The sequence below is a fragment of the Rutilus rutilus genome (assembly GCF_951802725.1).
Source record: "Rutilus rutilus genome assembly, chromosome: 7".
NCBI classification, from domain to species: domain Eukaryota; kingdom Metazoa; phylum Chordata; class Actinopteri; order Cypriniformes; family Leuciscidae; genus Rutilus; species Rutilus rutilus.
In genome coordinates this window covers 31,694,127-31,713,420 of record NC_140221.1, presented here as the reverse complement: position 1 = coordinate 31,713,420, position 19,294 = coordinate 31,694,127, and the positions used below count along the sequence as shown (strand labels likewise).

The 19,294-nt window shown below is 36.4% G+C and overlaps 1 protein-coding gene across 1 annotated transcript in view; it reads right to left on the bottom strand.

Annotated features, from left to right (window-relative positions):
• Positions 1 to 19,294, bottom strand: part of cacna1ba (calcium channel, voltage-dependent, N type, alpha 1B subunit, a) — a 108,618-nt gene that overhangs the window by 41,901 nt on the left and 47,423 nt on the right. The window contains exons 8-18 of the mRNA XM_084413158.1: positions 12,950 to 13,065; positions 10,436 to 10,519; positions 9,904 to 9,987; positions 9,381 to 9,599; positions 6,346 to 6,458; positions 5,896 to 6,008; positions 4,998 to 5,129; positions 2,843 to 2,915; positions 2,647 to 2,764; positions 1,745 to 1,812; positions 1,206 to 1,312 (exon numbers count right to left, since the gene is read on the bottom strand). Coding sequence (XP_084269284.1) covers positions 1,206 to 1,312; positions 1,745 to 1,812; positions 2,647 to 2,764; positions 2,843 to 2,915; positions 4,998 to 5,129; positions 5,896 to 6,008; positions 6,346 to 6,458; positions 9,381 to 9,599; positions 9,904 to 9,987; positions 10,436 to 10,519; positions 12,950 to 13,065 — 1,227 coding nt within the window. The remainder of the gene's footprint in view (positions 1 to 1,205; positions 1,313 to 1,744; positions 1,813 to 2,646; positions 2,765 to 2,842; positions 2,916 to 4,997; positions 5,130 to 5,895; positions 6,009 to 6,345; positions 6,459 to 9,380; positions 9,600 to 9,903; positions 9,988 to 10,435; positions 10,520 to 12,949; positions 13,066 to 19,294) is intronic.

Below are 19,294 nucleotides of genomic sequence, written 5' to 3'. Positions count from 1 at the left end.
AAAATTGATTTAATTAATTAATTATATTACATTCAATTAATTAATTATTATATTACTCTATTCAATAATATAATAAATTTACTTTTTAACACTGGAAAAAAAATGTCTTTCATAATTAAGATATAATATATAAATGTTAACTCAATCAAAATATTACAAAAATCAGTAAGAATTTTTACAAGATCCTGAAAAAATCATATTCAGGGCCATAACTTAAATTGATATTGGAAATGATATATGTGACCCTGGACCTCAAAACCAGTCACATGGGTAATTTTTTTATTTATTGAGATGTATACATCATCCGAAAGCTGAATAAATAAGCTTTCCATTGGTGTATGGTTTGTTAGGATAGAACAATATTTGGCCGAGAAACAACTATTTGAAAATCTGGAATCTGAGGGTGCAAAAAAATCGAAACATTGAGAAAATTGCCTTTAAAGTTGTCCATTTATGTTTGCGATTGTGCTGCATTCACTCACAAAAAGAAATGTTTTATATATTTACGGTAGGAAATTTACAAAATATCTTCATGGACCATGATCTTTACTTAATATCCTAATGATTTTTGGCATAAAAGAAAAATCGATCATTTTTACCCATACAATGTATTTTTGGCTATTGCCACAGTTTTGTGATCCAGGGTCACATATGTTACCCCAATATTCAGAATTGTGGTTGATCAAAGTTTTTAATATTTAATTTACATCGGATTGCCACAATCACTGTCTTTAGCAACAGTTAAACAACCAATTTAGGTTCAATTGCAAAGAACTAAATCAGATTTTGATGGCATGATTAATTTGAGCTAAATATATTTTTCACTGTACATTTATTGGTGTCTAACAACAAGTCTAATCAAACACAGTTAGTAAGGGAGCATCAAAAAAAATCTTTAGATTTCCACACAGGCTTGTTGAATCAAGTATACGTGCCATTTCTGTCTAAAGACAACCAATTATGGGTGCAGGACCAACTGCACAGAGAACATGGAGTCCTACAGAGACATAAATAAAAGTGACAACAGAAAAATAACAAAAATAACTAACACTCAGAAATCTGCTTATACAGAGACAAACAGGATTCTTGGGACACATAAAAAAAAGCAATGAGAGGACATGATGGGGTGATGAACAGGTTTTACAAAGGGTTAGTGAAAGGGGAGGGCAGTACCCTGACTTCAGGTTTAATGCCCTCTGACTTACGCTGTGATGGAAATGTTAGCGGCCGAAATGGGGCTGACCTCCTTTACCTCCTTGGCTTTCTGCAGAGCCAGTTTCTTATTGATGGCCTCCTCCTGCTCCTCCTCATCCTGAGAGAGGAGTAAGACAGAGAAACACAGAATGACAGACGAGTATAAATTTGCATCCCATGTCAAAGCACCGTGGATAGCATCAACAAATCAGAATAGTGATGTCCCAGGAGCCTTAAGACCCTATACTGTACATGCCATCTTTACGTGAGGCTATAAATCCCATAATGGGCTGAAGCTTCATTACCTTGAGTTATTGACCAGGGCAAACATCAGTCAGATCAAAAGAACCCTTACAGACAGATTTATGAAACTAATAAAACTATCAGTGCATATAGCGATAGGATCACACACTCTGTGTACACAACATGTGAGACTCATGTGGTGGGTGTGCAGGTACGTATGTGTGTGTGACAGTGCCAGAAGTTAAGTATTGCCATTGTATGTACATACTGTATGCTCATATGTAGGACCTAAATATGCAAAACCAACCTTGGTGAGTTCTTGTGCATTGGCAAGGTTATCAACAGCAATGGCCAAAAATACATTTAGGAGAGTGTCTGATCAAATGTGCTTTAAGGAATTGGGGTGAAAGTGGGCATCTAATAAAATAGTAAAACATTCAGGTTGTCCTTATACTATCGTTCAAAAGTTTGGGTGAGTGTGATTTTTATTTTTATTTTTGAGAAATTAATGCTTTTATTCAGCAAGGATTACTTAATATGATAACATTTAGAATGTATTAAAAGTATTAAAGGAATTATTATATTTAAACAGTTATTTTTAAATTATTATAATATTATAACTGATATTACTGTATTTGATCAAATAAATGCATGCAGCCTTGGTGAGTATAAGAAACTTCTTTCAAAAACATTAAAAAATCTCACCAACCCCAAACTTTTAAATTCAATCTGGCATTACAAGTGCTTCATTCTGTTGTGTGATTTATAAAATACTAAATACACACATAAAATGCATATAGCTGTATGTAGCACCCATTTAAAAGTAAATGGAGAAACACTTTCATATTAAAATATTATTTACAAATCAGTAGCAAAAACAACTTTACACACATAATTTCAATCCTAAGTATGGGCGATATTATTTATTATTTATTTACTTACTTATTTTATTTATTTATTTAATTTAATACCTGTACATTGTAAAATAAACAGAGTAATAGTTTTTTTGGGACATTAATAAAGAGCACTGTTGCAGAAATCTACCTCTGTATGGTGTCTTTAGTTTATACATACAATACGAAGGGCATTATATTTTACGATGAGTGTCATTTGTACGTATTAAGTAGTTTCCTTTACTCAATAAAATTAGGCCATTAAAAAGCATTCAATTCAATGACAGTCCTATGTTCTACAGTATATAAAGGATACAGTTTCCAAACAGTGTGAGCACAATGAAGTACACAGAGCAGAACATTCCCCGGTGCACTCCTCCCTGGGATTCGATACCATGATACATCACTGCATTCCAGTCCTCTCCTGTCAGAATCTGACAAGATAAAATACATTATGGAAATACAAATATCAAACGAGAGCCTTCAGACACATATCACCAGACGGTCAATACCTGAAACACTGTCAGGATAGCAGCTGGGAATGTGTCAAAGTTGGTCGTCGGAGTCTCATCTTCAAAATTAAACCTAGAAGAGAGATGATGAGCTGTGAATCATTTTCTTGGATGAGTCTCATGTGGATGCTTACAGTAGGAGCCAGTTTTGCTCTTATTTCAAAATTTGTTTGCTCGCAAAGACAGCAAAAACGGGATTGATATGTTCCAATAATAATGTTTCATCTGCATATAAAAGCGGAGCTGAGTTCTCCTCTCTGTATCTCTGGAGTTAATAACAAAAACATAATAAATATGCTTTCTTCTTCACCATTCTCCTCCATGTACACTCTCAGGGGCTCTGCAGGGGCCTCATTACTACAGAATGTAGAGAAATGCGTAAAAAGAGAAAAGAAACATTTCACAACCAAGGGCTTGTTTATGTTATTTTGGAAAATAAAAGTGAAATTTTTTTCTTTTATTTTTTGCCCAACCACCGTTCCTCATGTTATTGCAAGAAAATAGTGCAATAACAATATAATGAAGCAAACAGAAATTAATAATTATTATAAACAAGTGATTTCTATATTCAGTGACATATCAATGGTATACTGTCATGTCTAAAATGATCATGATTTCATATAACTTTCATACTCCATTTGTTTGTATAACTTTCATAATGGTGATAAAAGCGATCTTTTGGTTTTATTTATGCTGTGATGTGCTAGAAAGCCTCGCACACATTGAAATATCATCGGTTCAAAATCCTCATAGCTGCATATTAATTATCAAATGTGTTTTGGTTGGCTGTGATTGTGTCATTGCTCAGCATTTTCACCTTAAGTGAGGACGAAAACATTACCTTTTTTTTTTTACATAGGGTTCAACCTGGTTAGCAAACAGTGTTTTTTCATCTAACTTTAGTATTCAAGTTACGGTAATTTAGTATTCATATATATATATATTAAACATTCTAAAAGTGAGAATATTTTATCTGGTCTCATTGTTTTCAGCAGCTCTGCTCTCTGATGTGCTTCACAACTGAACATATGACACCGTCTATTTCATCCAGCCCAGATAATGACTTCATGGATCAGACAGTCAGTTTATCATGTCCATCTACAGTCTTAAATATTAATGCTCTATGGAGCTGAAATCGAGTATCAGAGAGGCACAAAAGCAATTTCTCATTTCACTAAGCACAGATCTGGAAAGACTTCACATATTCGCCATCGGGGGGGAATAGTCTCTCCTGCAGCTATCCTCACATTGTGATGTTTCAATAACATTTTCTCATCCCGCACCGCCCATTTGTTTATCTAGCACTCTTCTCATTGAAGTAGATCACATGACAGCATGTTTGCGCATCTAAGCTGATATTTACCTCATGGGAAGCGTGCGTAGAGGCAATTCCTCTGCTGTAGCATACGATTAATAATTCATGGAACAGAGAAATGAAAACTTGCGCCGTCTGGATCAACTCAGTCATGTTTGTTAACATGTGGCTGAGGGGTAAATGAAACGGCAGGGCTTGGAAGAGTCACAGATGCTTATGCAGAGAGGAACGTAAACAATGGGCAGTTTTTTTCCACGTCAATGGATGATTTATCAATTTTGGTGAAAAGTACATCACACAAGTGCTCTGAAAAGTAAAGGGCCTAGATCAGCTGTTCTCAACTGGTGGGTCGCAACCCAAAAGTGGGGCAAGTCACAGGTCTGTTCTGATTACAGAGAGGTGGGAAAAAACAAACATAATAAAATGCAACTAACCATATAACTGTGTATAATAAGGACAACCAATTAAATAGGAATATTTAAGGAGGGGAAATACTTCCATTTCTTTTGTTGACAGTATTTTGCCACAAATTCCTCTGTCTCTCGGTAGAATCTAGTCTGTCAATAGCCATTAAATACATATTCACGTACAGTACAACCATGGTTTGTGCCATCCACAATTTGTTTGTGCAGTAAATTATTGGCTGCTGAGAGCATGAAATCAATTAGAATTAGAAACTAACCACTAAAACTTTAAAATACAAGCCCGTTATCCAAACTTGTTGTTTACTTTTGCATGATAAGCTATTCTGGGATTGTGTTGGCTTGTAAAAGTTGGCAGTGTAAAACCTAAAGCAAAAACAAAAGCGAGAACATGGACTAGATGATGTGCTGTACTCACTGTCCTCCAAAGAGCTGCATCCCCAACAAAGCAAACACCACGATGAAGAGGAACAGCAGGAACAGGAGACTGATGATGGACTTCATTGAGTTGAGTAGAGACACCACCAGATTACGCAACGAGTTCCAATACCTACAGAAACATTCCATAATAACTACAGCATTAATACAGCCACATAAGGCATTGGAAGGCTTGTTACTCCCCAGGTATATTAATATGCTTTTTCTACCCTAATTCAGAGACAGTTATTCCACTTTAATCAAAAAATTGTATCCAGTTTCCTTGACTAGTGTCTTTCGAAACTTAAAGGATTAGTTAACTTTCAAATTAAAATTAGCCCATGATTTACTCGCCTTCAAGCCATCCTAGCTGTATATGACTTTCTTCTTTTAGATGAGTACAATCGGAGTTATGTAAAAAAATATCTTGGCGCTTCCAAGTTTTATAATGGCAGTGGATTGCAACCAACAGATTGAAGCTCAAAAACGTGCATTCATCCATCATAAAGGAACTCCAAAAGGCTCCTGTGGGTTAATAAAGGCCCCCTGAAGCAAAACGATTGTTTGGAGTTTGTTTACGATGGATGGATGCACGTTTTTGAGCTTCGATCTGTTGGTTGCAATCCACTGCCATTATAAAACTTAGAAGAGCCAAGATCTTTTTTTAATATAACTCCGATTGTATTCGTCTGAGAGAAGAAAGTCATATACATCTAGGATGGCTTGAGGGTGAGTAAATCATGGGCTAATTTTCATTTTAAAGTAAACTAATCCTTTAATTTGAAACTGTGAACCAATCAGAATCAAGCATTCAACCATGTCTTGGTATAAATATGATCAATTTAGGCCATTGATCTGCAGAGCACCACAGATTAACATAGGTAATTATGATCTCTTACTTGGTAACCTTGAATATCCTCAGCAAACGCAGTGCTCGCAACACACTAATGCCAAAAGAGGCTCCTGGTTTTACGGCTGCCCAGATCACCTCGAAAATGCTACCCACAATCACCTAAAAAAATAACAAAGACGGCATTTAAAGCATTTAAGCAATACTATCCATTTATCCATCCATTCTCCAAACCGCTTGTCCTATTTAGGGCCATGTGGATGCTGGAGCCTATGCCAGCATAACGTACTGTAGGCAGGCAGAGACCCAGGCCGGATGGCCAGTAGAAATAATTTGATAAATTATAATTATAAATGTGATCATATATATCATATTTAATCAGCATTTGTTTTATCCTACAAAAAAAACACAAGAATTGTCTTGGTGCCAGAACCCCTGGCATTGACTGAACACGTAGTTGGTCCCGCATATCATTTGTATTTGATGGCACGTTACTCACCCCAAAGTCAAAGCAGTTAAATGAGGAGTGAAAGTAGGTCCTGGGCCCAAGGCCATACATCTTCAGACTCATCTCTATTAGAAACAGACCAAGGAACACAAACTCCGCCAAATCTATATAAACAAAGAAAACATTTAACAAAGGACTTTGTCAGTCTCATCACTTATCATTCATATAAGATCATTAAGGGGCCGTTCACACAGAACGCGTCTTTGCGTCTAAAATGCTAAGACGCAGCGCTCAGAAATATATATTTTTAAAAGCACAGCGCATAATGCAAGGGTCTCGAGACGTGCTTTTGAGATGTGATGCTATAACTGAAATAGCCAAACAGCAGAATAGATAGCTACTATTTTTGACATGGGAAAAAAAAGAAAAGAATCTCACTGGCTAGATAGGCGCAATGCAATGGAGGCGAGTGCATTTGGAGGCGAAGCGAGCGCAATGGTCATACACATCCTTCTAGTGTGTGTTTGCATAGAAAACAATGGAAAAGTAGCACATTGGAATGGAAAAACACGTTCTGTGTGAGTCATGCCAATAGTGAAAGATGCAATAACCTACTGACACTTTTTTACCTCATACTTTGTTGCTTCTATAACAGGTTTCAAAGTAACATAATCTGAAGAATAATCATCCCGGCCATCATAGTGGTCTGACGATGATAAATCAGAATGGTGTGGCGTCATGGGTAAATAACTGGGCATGTAAATGTAAGGTTGCACATTTAAACCTTAAAAGGGGCAAATCATAAACTCCATCACATTGTGACCCTTAAATCTCTTGGGGGAGCTGTCACCGCAATAACTTTACTGTTTGTGGCCTTGGATTAAAGCATCAGCTAAATGCCAATTAATGATAAGTAGCAGCTGGCATACAAGCAGAGGTAAATGTAGGAGGTGGGGCAATGCTCTTTTGTCATTTTTGGCACCAATCTGGCACAGGGGACTCTATGCTGTGTGGACTAGAAACTAATGAATTGAACTTGTGAGAACAGATTGCACCCCTGATGTGGATCCCAACAAGCCGACACACACTTTTTTGTTTTAATTATTTAGGGCAAGAAAAATACCATGATACCAATATACTTATACTTATTTTCTATTGTAACAGTGAGCTATAATCCAACAGATGATGTGTGAAGCAGAATGAATAATCAGGAATAACTTTAATAAACACAGAATATGACACAACTACCATAACTTTACCATTCACTTTACCGTGAGGCCATGAACTGAGGAAAACTGAGGGCTTAGATATATTAGGAAAGATTACAGGAAACAGTGACAGGGAAAACGAAACAGAACATATTGTGACTTCTATATACACTACTGTTCTAAATTTTGTTGTTGTTGTTTGTTTTAGAAGGAAGTCTCTTATGCTCACCAAGGCTTCATTTATTTGATCAAAAACACAGTAAAATGGTAATATTGTTTAAATATTATTACAATTTAAAATAATTGTTTTTAATTTTAACATATTTTAAAATACAATTTATTCTTGTGATGGCAAAGCTGAATTTTCAGCAGTCTTCAGTGTCACATGATCCTTCAGAAATCATTCTAATATGTTGACTGTTGAAAACTGTTGTGCTGCTTTATATATTTGTAAAAACTGTGATATTTTTTTTCAGGATTCTATAATGAAAATAAAAATCACAAGAACAACATTTAATTGAAATATCATTTTTGTTTGTCCAATTTCCAAAAAGTCTGTCACTTTTGATCAGTTTAATACAGCCTTGATTATTTGAAATTAAATTAATTACATTTTTAATGGAATGAATCTTTTTAACTTAAAGGGATAGTTCACCCAAAATCTTCCTTCAGACGAATACAATCGAAGTTATATTAAAAAATGTCCTGGCTCTTCCAAGCTAAATAATGGGAGTGAATGGGCACTATTTTTGTCCATACAAGTACATCATATCCATCATAAAATTGTCCCAAACGGCTCCGAGTGGTTAATGAAGTGAAGTGATGCATTGGTGTAAGAAAAATATCCATATTTAAAACTTTATCGACTAAAATAACTAGCTTCTGGCAGACGGCTGTACACATCGATATACGTCAAAAGAGTAACCCTTGAACTTGACGCACAGCGTAATGACGAACGCGGTTGCCCAGCCCTGTTTGTTTGAACCGTCAGAGGCGTCACCTACATCCTACGTCATACATCGTCAAGTGTAAAGTGTTACTCTTTTGGCGCAAGTCGACTTGCGTACGGCCGTCTGCTAGTTATTTTAGTCAATAAAGTTTTAAATATGGATATTTTTCTTACACCAACGCATCGCTTCTCTACAGAAGGCCTTCATTAACCCCTCGGAGCCGTTTGGGACACTTTTATGATGGATATGATGCACTTGTATGGAGTTCAAAACATACTGCCCATTCACTCCCATTACAAAGCTTGGAAGTGCCAGGACATTTTAATATAACTCCGATTGTATCCGTCTGAAAAGAAGAATTTCATTTACATCAAGGATGGCTTCAGGGTGAATAAATCATGGGCTAATTTAAAAATTTTGGGTGAACTATCTCTTTAAAGTCCCCATGAATTCAAAATTGAAGTTGTGGCAAAATGCGGCTTTACCGAGCTCAATGGCTGAGCTGTGATATAAACGAAACGCTATTGGATATTTTAAAAAGGGGAGGAGCTGCTTGATATGTCCCACCATGTTTGCCTGTTTCAGTGTAAATTAAATCAGCATATTGATAACGCTGCATGTTTCAAAGCTTCAACTTCACTTCAGTTGTGCTTTAAGAAATATAGCTCAGTCACAACAACAGGGTCAGTTTTATGTCAAATTCAAAGGCTAAAAACTAAAGCTAATTTGAGTCAAATCGTAAAATAAGTTGAACAATTAATAATGCAAAGACAAGTAGCATAGTACTTAAAAGCCCTTGATTTGCATTGATTTTTTAAGGTTTTTTAAATCACTCCCAATGCGCCTAAGCCATGTTCAGATATTGTTCACATAAATCTGTGATTCTCCAGAGAGCTGCAGTGATGTTTAAAAGATGCGGTTCACTTACACAGTGCATATGTGAGCCAGTCGGGCTGGTCGTAGTGGACTATAGCCACACACAGTGTGTTCAGTCCCACTATACACAGAACGGTCCAGTAGAAGCTCTGGGCCTTCACCATACGTCGGATGAAGAAGCGAAACCTCTTCTCTTTTCTGCGAAAGTACGAAGAGCTCTCGTTCTTGCTGCTCTTCACACTTGTACGGGTGAATGGAGAGCCTTGGGGAGCTGCGGAGAGAGGGATAGAGGGAGAGAGAGAGAGAGAGAGAGAGAGAGACTATTTTAGATGTTCACCACAGCTCACAGATGATGGAGAGGAGAGGGTTTCTATCTATCTATCTATCCATCCATCCTTCCATCCACTATCCCTTCATTATCCCCTCTCTTTTTTATGAAAACATCACTGATATGAGATTTACGATACATTGATTTGAATCTATTGAATCTGCTTTTTTTCCCCATTTTCTGTGCTGATTTTGGGAGAACGTCCACCGAGAGTTCAAAGGACACAGGCATCGGGCCTGGAACTTACCAACCGATGAGATGTCAGTGAAGTGGTCTTCTCCTTCTTCTGCATTAATGAGGTCATTTTTGCTCTTCTTGGCTCTTTTCAATACTAAAAAAATGTTGGAAAGCAAGTGAATAAACAGTAGTAGTATAAATTATAATCATATATTTTTAGGTAACACTTTATTTAGACATTCTACTAACTATATGTAATTTTGCAACTGCATGTCAAGTACCAGTCATTAGAGTATTAGTAGACTGCCTGCTTACTATCTGCTAAGACTTTATTTTAATGGTTCCCCAACAGATATTCTACTGACTATAAGTAAATTTGCAAGTATATGTCAATTTATTCTGACCCTAATCTTAATCCAAACAGTCAACTAATACTCTATTAAGAATTACTACTTATACTTATTCTAGATAATATCTAGAGTGGACTATAGAAATAAAGTGTAACCATATTGTTAATTATTATTTATTAGTAGTATTTAAAACTTAAGGTATTCTGCTCATGTAATTTATATATATATAATAATTCATTTTTCAATGATTACCTGGGTTGTTGCATTTCCTCTTGTACCAGGCACCATCCTCCTTCTCCTCTGCATTTTTATCTTCTTCAGCAAGCATGACTTCCTCTGAGACAAAGAATATATTTTACTACTCTCACACACTATACTTTAAGTGGTTGTTGCTGTTCTGTGTTGTGGTTGGTTTATAGGTGGATAAACAGGATAAAAGGTAGACAAAAGCGACCACTAAAAGACTTTTTGTAACCTGGTGCCACACACAGTAATCACTGCAGATATAACTAACATCCAGCAGGAGGCAGGGACAGCAGTGAGCACTGTATCGCCCAACACATTAACGTTTTAAACAATGCAGTGAAGATCTAACTGACTATAATGGCTGTAGATAGATACACGACGAAGTCAAAGCACATGCAAGCAGTTAATTCCGTTATGATTTTATGGTGTTAAAACATTACAGCCAGGGCCACCATGGAGGAGTTTGGGAAATCACCTTTCTAAGTCAATTAAATCCCCATGGAAGAGCTCTAGTGGGCTTCTGGGAAACAAAAGGGAGGATACCACATGCTGTGACAGAGCTTATTAACTCCTGAGCTGGTGGAAGATCAGAAGTTTTACAAGAAACTGTGCCATACTAAACTAGGAACTACAGTATTAGATAATGGATGAGGCAGAACTATAAAAGACCAACAACATCAACTTTCTAAACTTTAGAAAAATCCTGTCATCCATTTTTTTCTGATTCATTTTTATTATGATAATTTGTCGTAATGCCACATGCTGAGGCCTGTTTCACACATCCTGCATGTGCATCTACATGGAAACAGAGTGTTCACTCTCACATCATTCCTATTGAAACAGACACATAATGCCCATAAAACAGACTTCTCTCCATTAATTCATAGACAAACCTTTCTACAGTATGAATGAACATGCATTTCCCCAGAACATACTGTTTTATGCATGCCTTAACTAGATAATGTAACCTTATCATGTTTCATGTCAAAATGATCCTCGTTTAACTCTCTACACATCGGTGTATATCACCTCCTCATAACATTCATTGTATGCTTTTTATATTAATCAGAGTAACAATTAATCAGAGACAAAAATACTGCCAATCCACAATGATCATGTAGATGAGTCAGCTTCCAAACAAAGGAACTTTTCCCACTTGAACTTACAACCTTTTCATTGGTCAAGCCAAACTTGAGAGGTGTGACCTCTGCAGAAGCTAAAAGGGCATTCTGTCAGGACCACTAACGTCAAAGATGATTGACAATTAGCATACAATTTGGATTGGCGGTATGGTTCTGTTCTGGGCAAGAACTTCCTGCCCATCCATGCAGCCTAGCATGATAAGAGCAGGGAGAGCAGATAAACCTCCTTTAGGGTAAACAGAACAGAACCAACATAAATGTATTGCAGATATATTTAATGTTCAATAATTTAATGTACAACATAATTCGAGAAAAATTAGGAATATCAGAAGGCCAAGTCCTGACTGGACGAGAGGACGAGAGGAGGAGCTGGGGATGGAGGAGGGTAGTTAGCTCCTGAGCAACACGATAAATCTGCTTATAGGTAGACGTGAACCAGATGAAAGTCAGCTGATGTGAGCTTGACTGATATAACCTGCCAGAACTAACTAAGCCTTGATTTATCTCAGTGACCCGGTCTCTTCTTGTTGCTGGTCATATGGAAAAGACTAGAGACATCCGGTCTGACCGCGACGTTGCATGACCTCCCCATGCCGGCAGGGCCTCACAGTTACAACAAACCATGTTGTAACTTTCCACCTGGGTGAGAGGACTCTCCGACCACAACCGAATCAGACTGAAGTTCGTCATTCCTCACTCAACCCGGAAGAACCTGTTTGCAATTTCACCACCATTGAACTATTGAACTATTGGCCTATCAAGATATAGATACATTTATACAGCAAATGTATTTTCTGCTGATTTCAGCAAGAGAGACCCAATAAAACTCTACTGCAGTTTCAGGGATGCAGCATCACGCAGTAAAAATGGTGAAATTGTGTACTCAGAATGTGTGAAACACATTAAAATCCTATGATGAGTAGAACTTGAGAAGACCATTACTAAACGGGCCCCAGATCAGTGCAAATCTACAGACAAAGAAAGCTCCAAGACATTGACTGTTGAAGTGAAGCAGCTGATGAAAGAGCTGTTACATGCAGTCATGAGAAGACTGAGGGTATGAACCAGCTGGTGAAGTGAGAGGAAGGCTATTTGGTTGCCATGGAGAGAGGAAGTGATGAGCAATAGACAGACACAGATACATCAGCTCCCATTGCGGCTGAACAGAGATCCGGGAAGTAAGTGAGATAAATAGTCAAGGGAGGAAAAACACAAGGGAACACAATGCTCTCTAGGGAACTGAACAAGGCCTTCTGGTGATTGCGATGTACTGTAGAACATTCTCAGGTTCATGTCTTGAAAAACGCATGAATGTCTTTGGTCCTGTGGCGATTACTATAAGTGTTAATGGAGATATTGTTCATTTTTAGAGACTGACCTGCCTTGCAGATCCACTCCAAGTAACCGGTCAGTTCCCTCTCTATCTGCTGTTGTCTGCGGAGCTTCAGGAACTCCTGCCTTTTCTCCACACGTTCTCGCTCCTTTGCAAACTCCCTGTGGGGAAAAATGCACATACATTCACATCCATGAACACACTGTTCTGCACAGAGGTATCAGGGGAGCCCTGCTCTATAACACAGGGTATGTGTATAAGAGTATGAGTGTGTGTGCTTATTAAAGTGTGAAATCTCATAATATAGTGATTTATCCACATAAACAAAAGACCCTATTGATCATCATAAGGCTCATGGTTGAGAAACAAAAAATAATGCGAGAAATACACCAAAATGAAACATTACAAACATTTGCAAGAACAAATGTAAAGTTAAAATTCTTTCTCTTATGCCAACTTAATATACAAAGTCAGATGAGTAAGCCATTTTTATAATAATTGTCAAAATACAATTTCAGGGAAATTAACTAAATAAGCTACCTATTGATGTCTACAAATCTAGATCAATAGGTTTGTAGACTTCAATAGATCTACTTAAAAATTGTGGAATACTTGATTCTGATTGGTCAATCGCGCCATTCAGCGGTATATTATTCCTCGATAACAACCGCTGAAAACAGATAACGCAGGCTCATCCGGGTTACTGAAGACAGCAGCGATATACACTTGCTAGGAACGTTTTTTCTTCGTGCTCTCTCTTGTTTCATACAAATGCAACTGCTGCCATTTTGTGACTATTGTTTTGTACACTGTTGGATTATAAGATACAAATAGGTACGATTTTAAAACAGTTCAATCTGAAATCAATATCTCTTATCTCCATAATTATGGATGTGGCGAAAATGCTGTGTAATAAGTGGTATGACTGTATACTGTATCTCTTAAATGTCCCTCTAACGTTAGTTTGAACTTGCCATGCTAGCAACTGCTCTCTCCGCGGAAGCTTTGTGTTTAAAGACCTAATAAAATATTTCAACTCAGATCAATATTTCTTGTCTAATTATTTACTTATGTGGCAAGTAGCCGTGTAATAAGCGGGATAATGTACATACAGCCGGTTGTTCTCTCAGAATAAACCCTCTTCAGGCTGATGGAAGTCCTCATCACCCTAAATAAAACTCTCAAGTAATAAAAGTATTAAAAAAATTCACCAAAAAAAATCTTATTGACCTCAAACTTTGACCAGTACTGCAATTATATACATAACTTTAAATAAATAATTATTTATATAAATTAATATAAAATCATCATCACCAGTTAAAACCAGGTGTTCAATCAGGTGTTTTTGCATTTCTAATTAATGATGGCTGCACTTCATCCTTAAGGAAACAGGGGTCAATACATTTTTCTCTGTAATGCACCTACATGCCTAGCCAGTTTTTCTCATCTATGAGAATGACAAGTATGACAAAGTATGACAAAACTGTGTGGTGATAACTTTTTAACATTAGATATAGCTCACAAAAAGTGGTATTTACTGTACTGAGAAATGCCCATGCATTGCCAGTGAGAGGCATAATTTACCCTGACTTGGTTATTAAACGAGTCCCATTTCATTTTCAGAAACATTATAGCTTTCTCTGCAACATGATTATGGAGAAGCACTAAGGGATAAAAAAAACTGTTTGTGCCCCCTCACAACCTGCCATCTGTTATCATTCATGATAATTAGAGGAGGGTGGCGATGATGGACCACCATTACTCTTTAACAGGTGTTAAGAGTGTACAGAGAGAGAAGGTTAAAAAGCTATACAAGCAAAGAAAAAAGAACAAAAGAAAACAAACGTAGGGTGTACAGAATGTGAGGGATTTGATGCTTCTGGAATCAAGATTTTACTTCATGCTCGAGAATCTGATCGGAGCACGGAATGTGAATATGAAAGAAAAAAAAACGAAGGGAGAAAATAAAATAGGAAATCTGTGCAAGAAAGAAAGAGAGGAAATATTATATACAACAATCATATAATGTGATAGGGACCACAAGGAGAATCACAGCAAGTAAAAACGGGGCGATGTTAGCATCCAAAAATATGTTTAATACAAGCAGATGTGCAAAAATGTGCAAATAAATATGGTTAAGAGAAATAAAACAGGTTATAAATAAAACATTTAAAAAATGTCATCTATTGAGGCCAGAGTTTCAGTGCGCTCAAGCAGTGCTATAATAACCTTGTTCAAATTCCCTCAAAAAACATGATCCATCCTCCAATCCTCCCTTCCTCTATTGATTTAAAACACACTGGTGTCATTACTAACATGACAGCACAAGACTTTCTCCAGTAGAAATTAAAGCACACTGGCTGCCTAAATACACACATATGCCTCACCATATGATTAATAAATAGATACAAAAGATGATTAGGAAGAAGAGTTAAAACAAGTCAATAAATAGGATGGATAAAACCTACACCTACATTTGCATATTTCCATAAATAGTTCAAATGAGTGCTCCCATCCAGTTCTCACTCTCTTTAAGGCTTAGCCAAAGCAGGAAATATGAAAGAGCGAACCCCACGAAAATATTATAAAATGCATAGGAACAGTAAGTGCCCTGAACTTTCATACTGGCAAATGCTGTTTAGTGGATTAGTGGATTAGCATAACCATACACCAAAACTTGCTGGTAAAAGTGGCCGACTAGCATGGTCTATCTGACGCAGGTGGCTGACCAAGTAAATCTCACTGGTTAAAGGAACAGTTCACCCAAAACTATGAAACACAAAAGAGGATATTTTGAAAAATGTTTCACTGTTCAATTCAATTTTACTTCATGAAAGTCAATGGGGTCCAAAAACAACATCCCATTCTATAAAAAAAAAAAAAGACAAAATATCTTCTTTTGTGTTTCATACAGGTTTTAAGCAACATTAAGTAGATGAGTAAAAATTTTGGGGGGAGGGAACCTATCCCTTTAAGAACCTGATGCTGGTCACTAGCACACTAGCACTAGCACATTTATTAACAGTACGTTTTTAGTAGGATTCCCATACTACAATGTGGAGAAAGTCTTTTCTTCTCCCCTCCCTGCATTGCAGTGGCAGTGTGACGTGACAGTGAGTGTGTGTGTGTATTTGTTTGCGAGTGTGTGACAGACAAGGGGGAATACTAACCCTGCAGCAACATCTACAGTATATCTCTCTCTCTTTCTCTTTGACACACACTCACACAAATGCTAATACTCACACGAGCCCATAATGTATAAACAGACTCCACTCCATTGTACTTCTGTTTCGACAGGAAAGCAACATCTTCCTCGTGGAAGAAACTCGACTAGTTTGTATACAAGCGCAAATACTAAGAACACACACAGAGGCAGATGCACAGAAATGGCTAGCAATGCTACTGTACATCTCAGCATGTGTTTATTTGGTTAGAAATACAAATTTAAAAGTGTTACACAACTAATCTGCACAAAAGATTATCTAAAGAAGCTTTTAAACATATCCTGCACTGATAACAATGATTATGTGGTGAGAAACATTAACAAATATAATGTCTACATTGAATAAGTTAGTTAAGGCAAGAATAAAAAAAAAAGTAATTTCTATATTAGTACCCAATTCAAGCTTGTAGAAATGAAAGCATGAACTTATAAGTATATTTTACTTGGAATTGTTTATGTTTTCAGTAATGTTTTCCATCATGCACCCCATGGGGTATGAGTAATTAATAAGGTTGCATTGTTTCACTGTTCTCCAGTTGTGTTTACACTGCTTATCGTTGCTTTTGGTGTAGTAACTTGCTGTTTTGTGACATCTGGAGTTAATTTTTTACTCAAAATGACCCATTCATACTCAAAAACTATCCACTGATTGTTAGCGATATTGTGTACCCAGCATTGAGGTCTCTGAATGCCGGGTACACAATACACAAAGTAGAAATTACTCAACAAACTCTAACTGGCCAAGTTTCATTTACTTATTCTCTTTGTTAACTTAGTTAAGTACATTTGACTTAATTCCATACATGTGAAATGGATGGAATGGTGGATGGTGCTTTTCAAATGAGTGGATAAACAGATGACAGGTAACAATACGAAAACGTGCACTCAGATCTAATTTATTATTTTGGTGTATAATAGATGAATGATATCTCCGTACCATAATATACGTTTTTTTTTATTATCAATATTGATCAATATTCCATATTTAATTTTGCATCGTCACTTCTCCCATTTTTACATTTAGATTACCTTTGCTGTCATCTCACACTCACTTAAAATTAATCTTTAAAAACAAAACTATAATATTTATACATTTTTCATGCTGTAAATTATAACTCGGTGATGCCTATTTAAAATCAGGCAAAACAATTTATCGGTAAGCTACAGGTGAAGCTGTACTTTCACTGGTACTTACAATCTTTAATAGGGCTGCTCAAACAGTTAAGATCAAAAAGCCATTGTGAGGTGAAAGAGATCTAGATGAAATGGCTATGAATTGGTTTCTTGCAGGATCCCTGCGGCCCAACTACCCACTGAGAAGATGACCCAGCTGCCCACCTCTCCTTAAACTACCACCCCAGGGCAGTCCTCTCATCTCTACATGAGGCCTCAGAACGGCCTTTTGCTTTGAAAGCAGCGTGGTCAGACAGGTGAACTGACCTCCCGGGCCGCGCACACATACACACAAACCTTGAGAGACACAGTATGCACCATGGCAACCAGAGCATCAAATGAGGACTTACACTGTCCCAACAAACACCAATATTTCAAACACACTAAACGTTTGGGGTCAGTCAGATTTTTTATTTTTTTATTCAGCAAGAATGCGTTAAATTGATCAAAAGTGACAGTATAAAGACATGTAAAGATTTCTATTTAAAATAAATGCTGTTCTTTTGAACTTCCAAATTCATCAAACAACCCTTTCCACAAAAATATTAACCAGTACAACTGTTTTCAGCATTGTTAATAACAATAAATGTTTCTTGAGCATCAAATCAGCATCTTACAATGATTTCTGAAGGATCATGTGACACTGAGACTGGAGTAATGATGCTGAAAATTCAGCTTTAACATCACAGGAATAAATAAAAAATGTAAATAGATTAAAATGAAAAACTATTGTTTTAAATGTAATAATATTTTATAATATTACTGGTTTACCATATTTTTGATCAAATAAATGCAGCCTTGGACAGCGTAAAATACCTTTATCAAAAAACATTAAAGGGGTCCTATTATGCCCTTTTACGAAGTCTTGATTTCGTTTTTGGGGTGTACTCGATTGCTTTCAAGCTTGATTGTTCAAAAAACACATTATTTTTCACATAATTTACATCATTAAAGCACCTCTCTTCCCAGTCTGGCTCGAACGCATTTAGAGTTCATGTTTCGATGAAGCCCCTCCTTCCGAAATACGAAATGTGCTGTGATTGGTTAGCTGGCCCAGTGTGTTGTGACTGGCAACCAGGCCTCACACTTTTTTTTTGCGTATTCCGTGTGCGGAGATTATTTAAACGAGTATCATTGTGACTTCACAAGATCCGCAAAAAACTTGTAGTCCAAACAAGTCGTTCGTTGTAGGTGGATTCTGTTAAATAAAATATCTCCCTTTGGAGTGGACTTTGAGCTTTGTAACCTTGCAGATATTTTTTATGCTCAAATAGCAACATTACACACTAACTAAAGTTGAAAAAGTGAAAAAGCATAATAGGACCCCTTTAAAAATCTTATCAACTCCAAACTTTAAATGATAGTGTATTTTATATTATGAATGCAGGCAGCTTAATGATCTCCTATTAAAGAGTACATGCAATATTTGTCATTTAAAATGTAATTTAAATTTTTTCCACACTAAAGCAACTAGTAAAGGCAAAAATGGAGGAGTTAATGGTAAAAAAGCAAACAAACTGACCAACTATATTCCATAATATAATATAATATAATATAATATAATATAATATAATATAATATAATATAATATAATATAATATAATATGATATAATATAATATAATATAATATAATATAATATAATATAATATAATATAATATAATATAATATAATATAATATAATATAATAGACAACTAGACTTATACATTATTTACACAACTTCACATAATAACTGCGGCAAAGTCTTCTGGGCCAATCCAGCAATGTGAAAAATTCCCCAAAATCGTAAACATCTCCTCTAATACCTTCATTTTGAAAGCACAAAGAGAATGACGTAGCTAGAGAATCCTTTATGTAACGCTTTATTTTAGCCTAATTAAATCTGCTCCCATCATCCTTTGCGGCCGGTGGTGCGTAGACATTTTACACTTCAGAAGGAGTTTGTAGAAAGCCTTTGGAAGTGTGATAATTTGGGGGCTGCGCAGCACTCTTG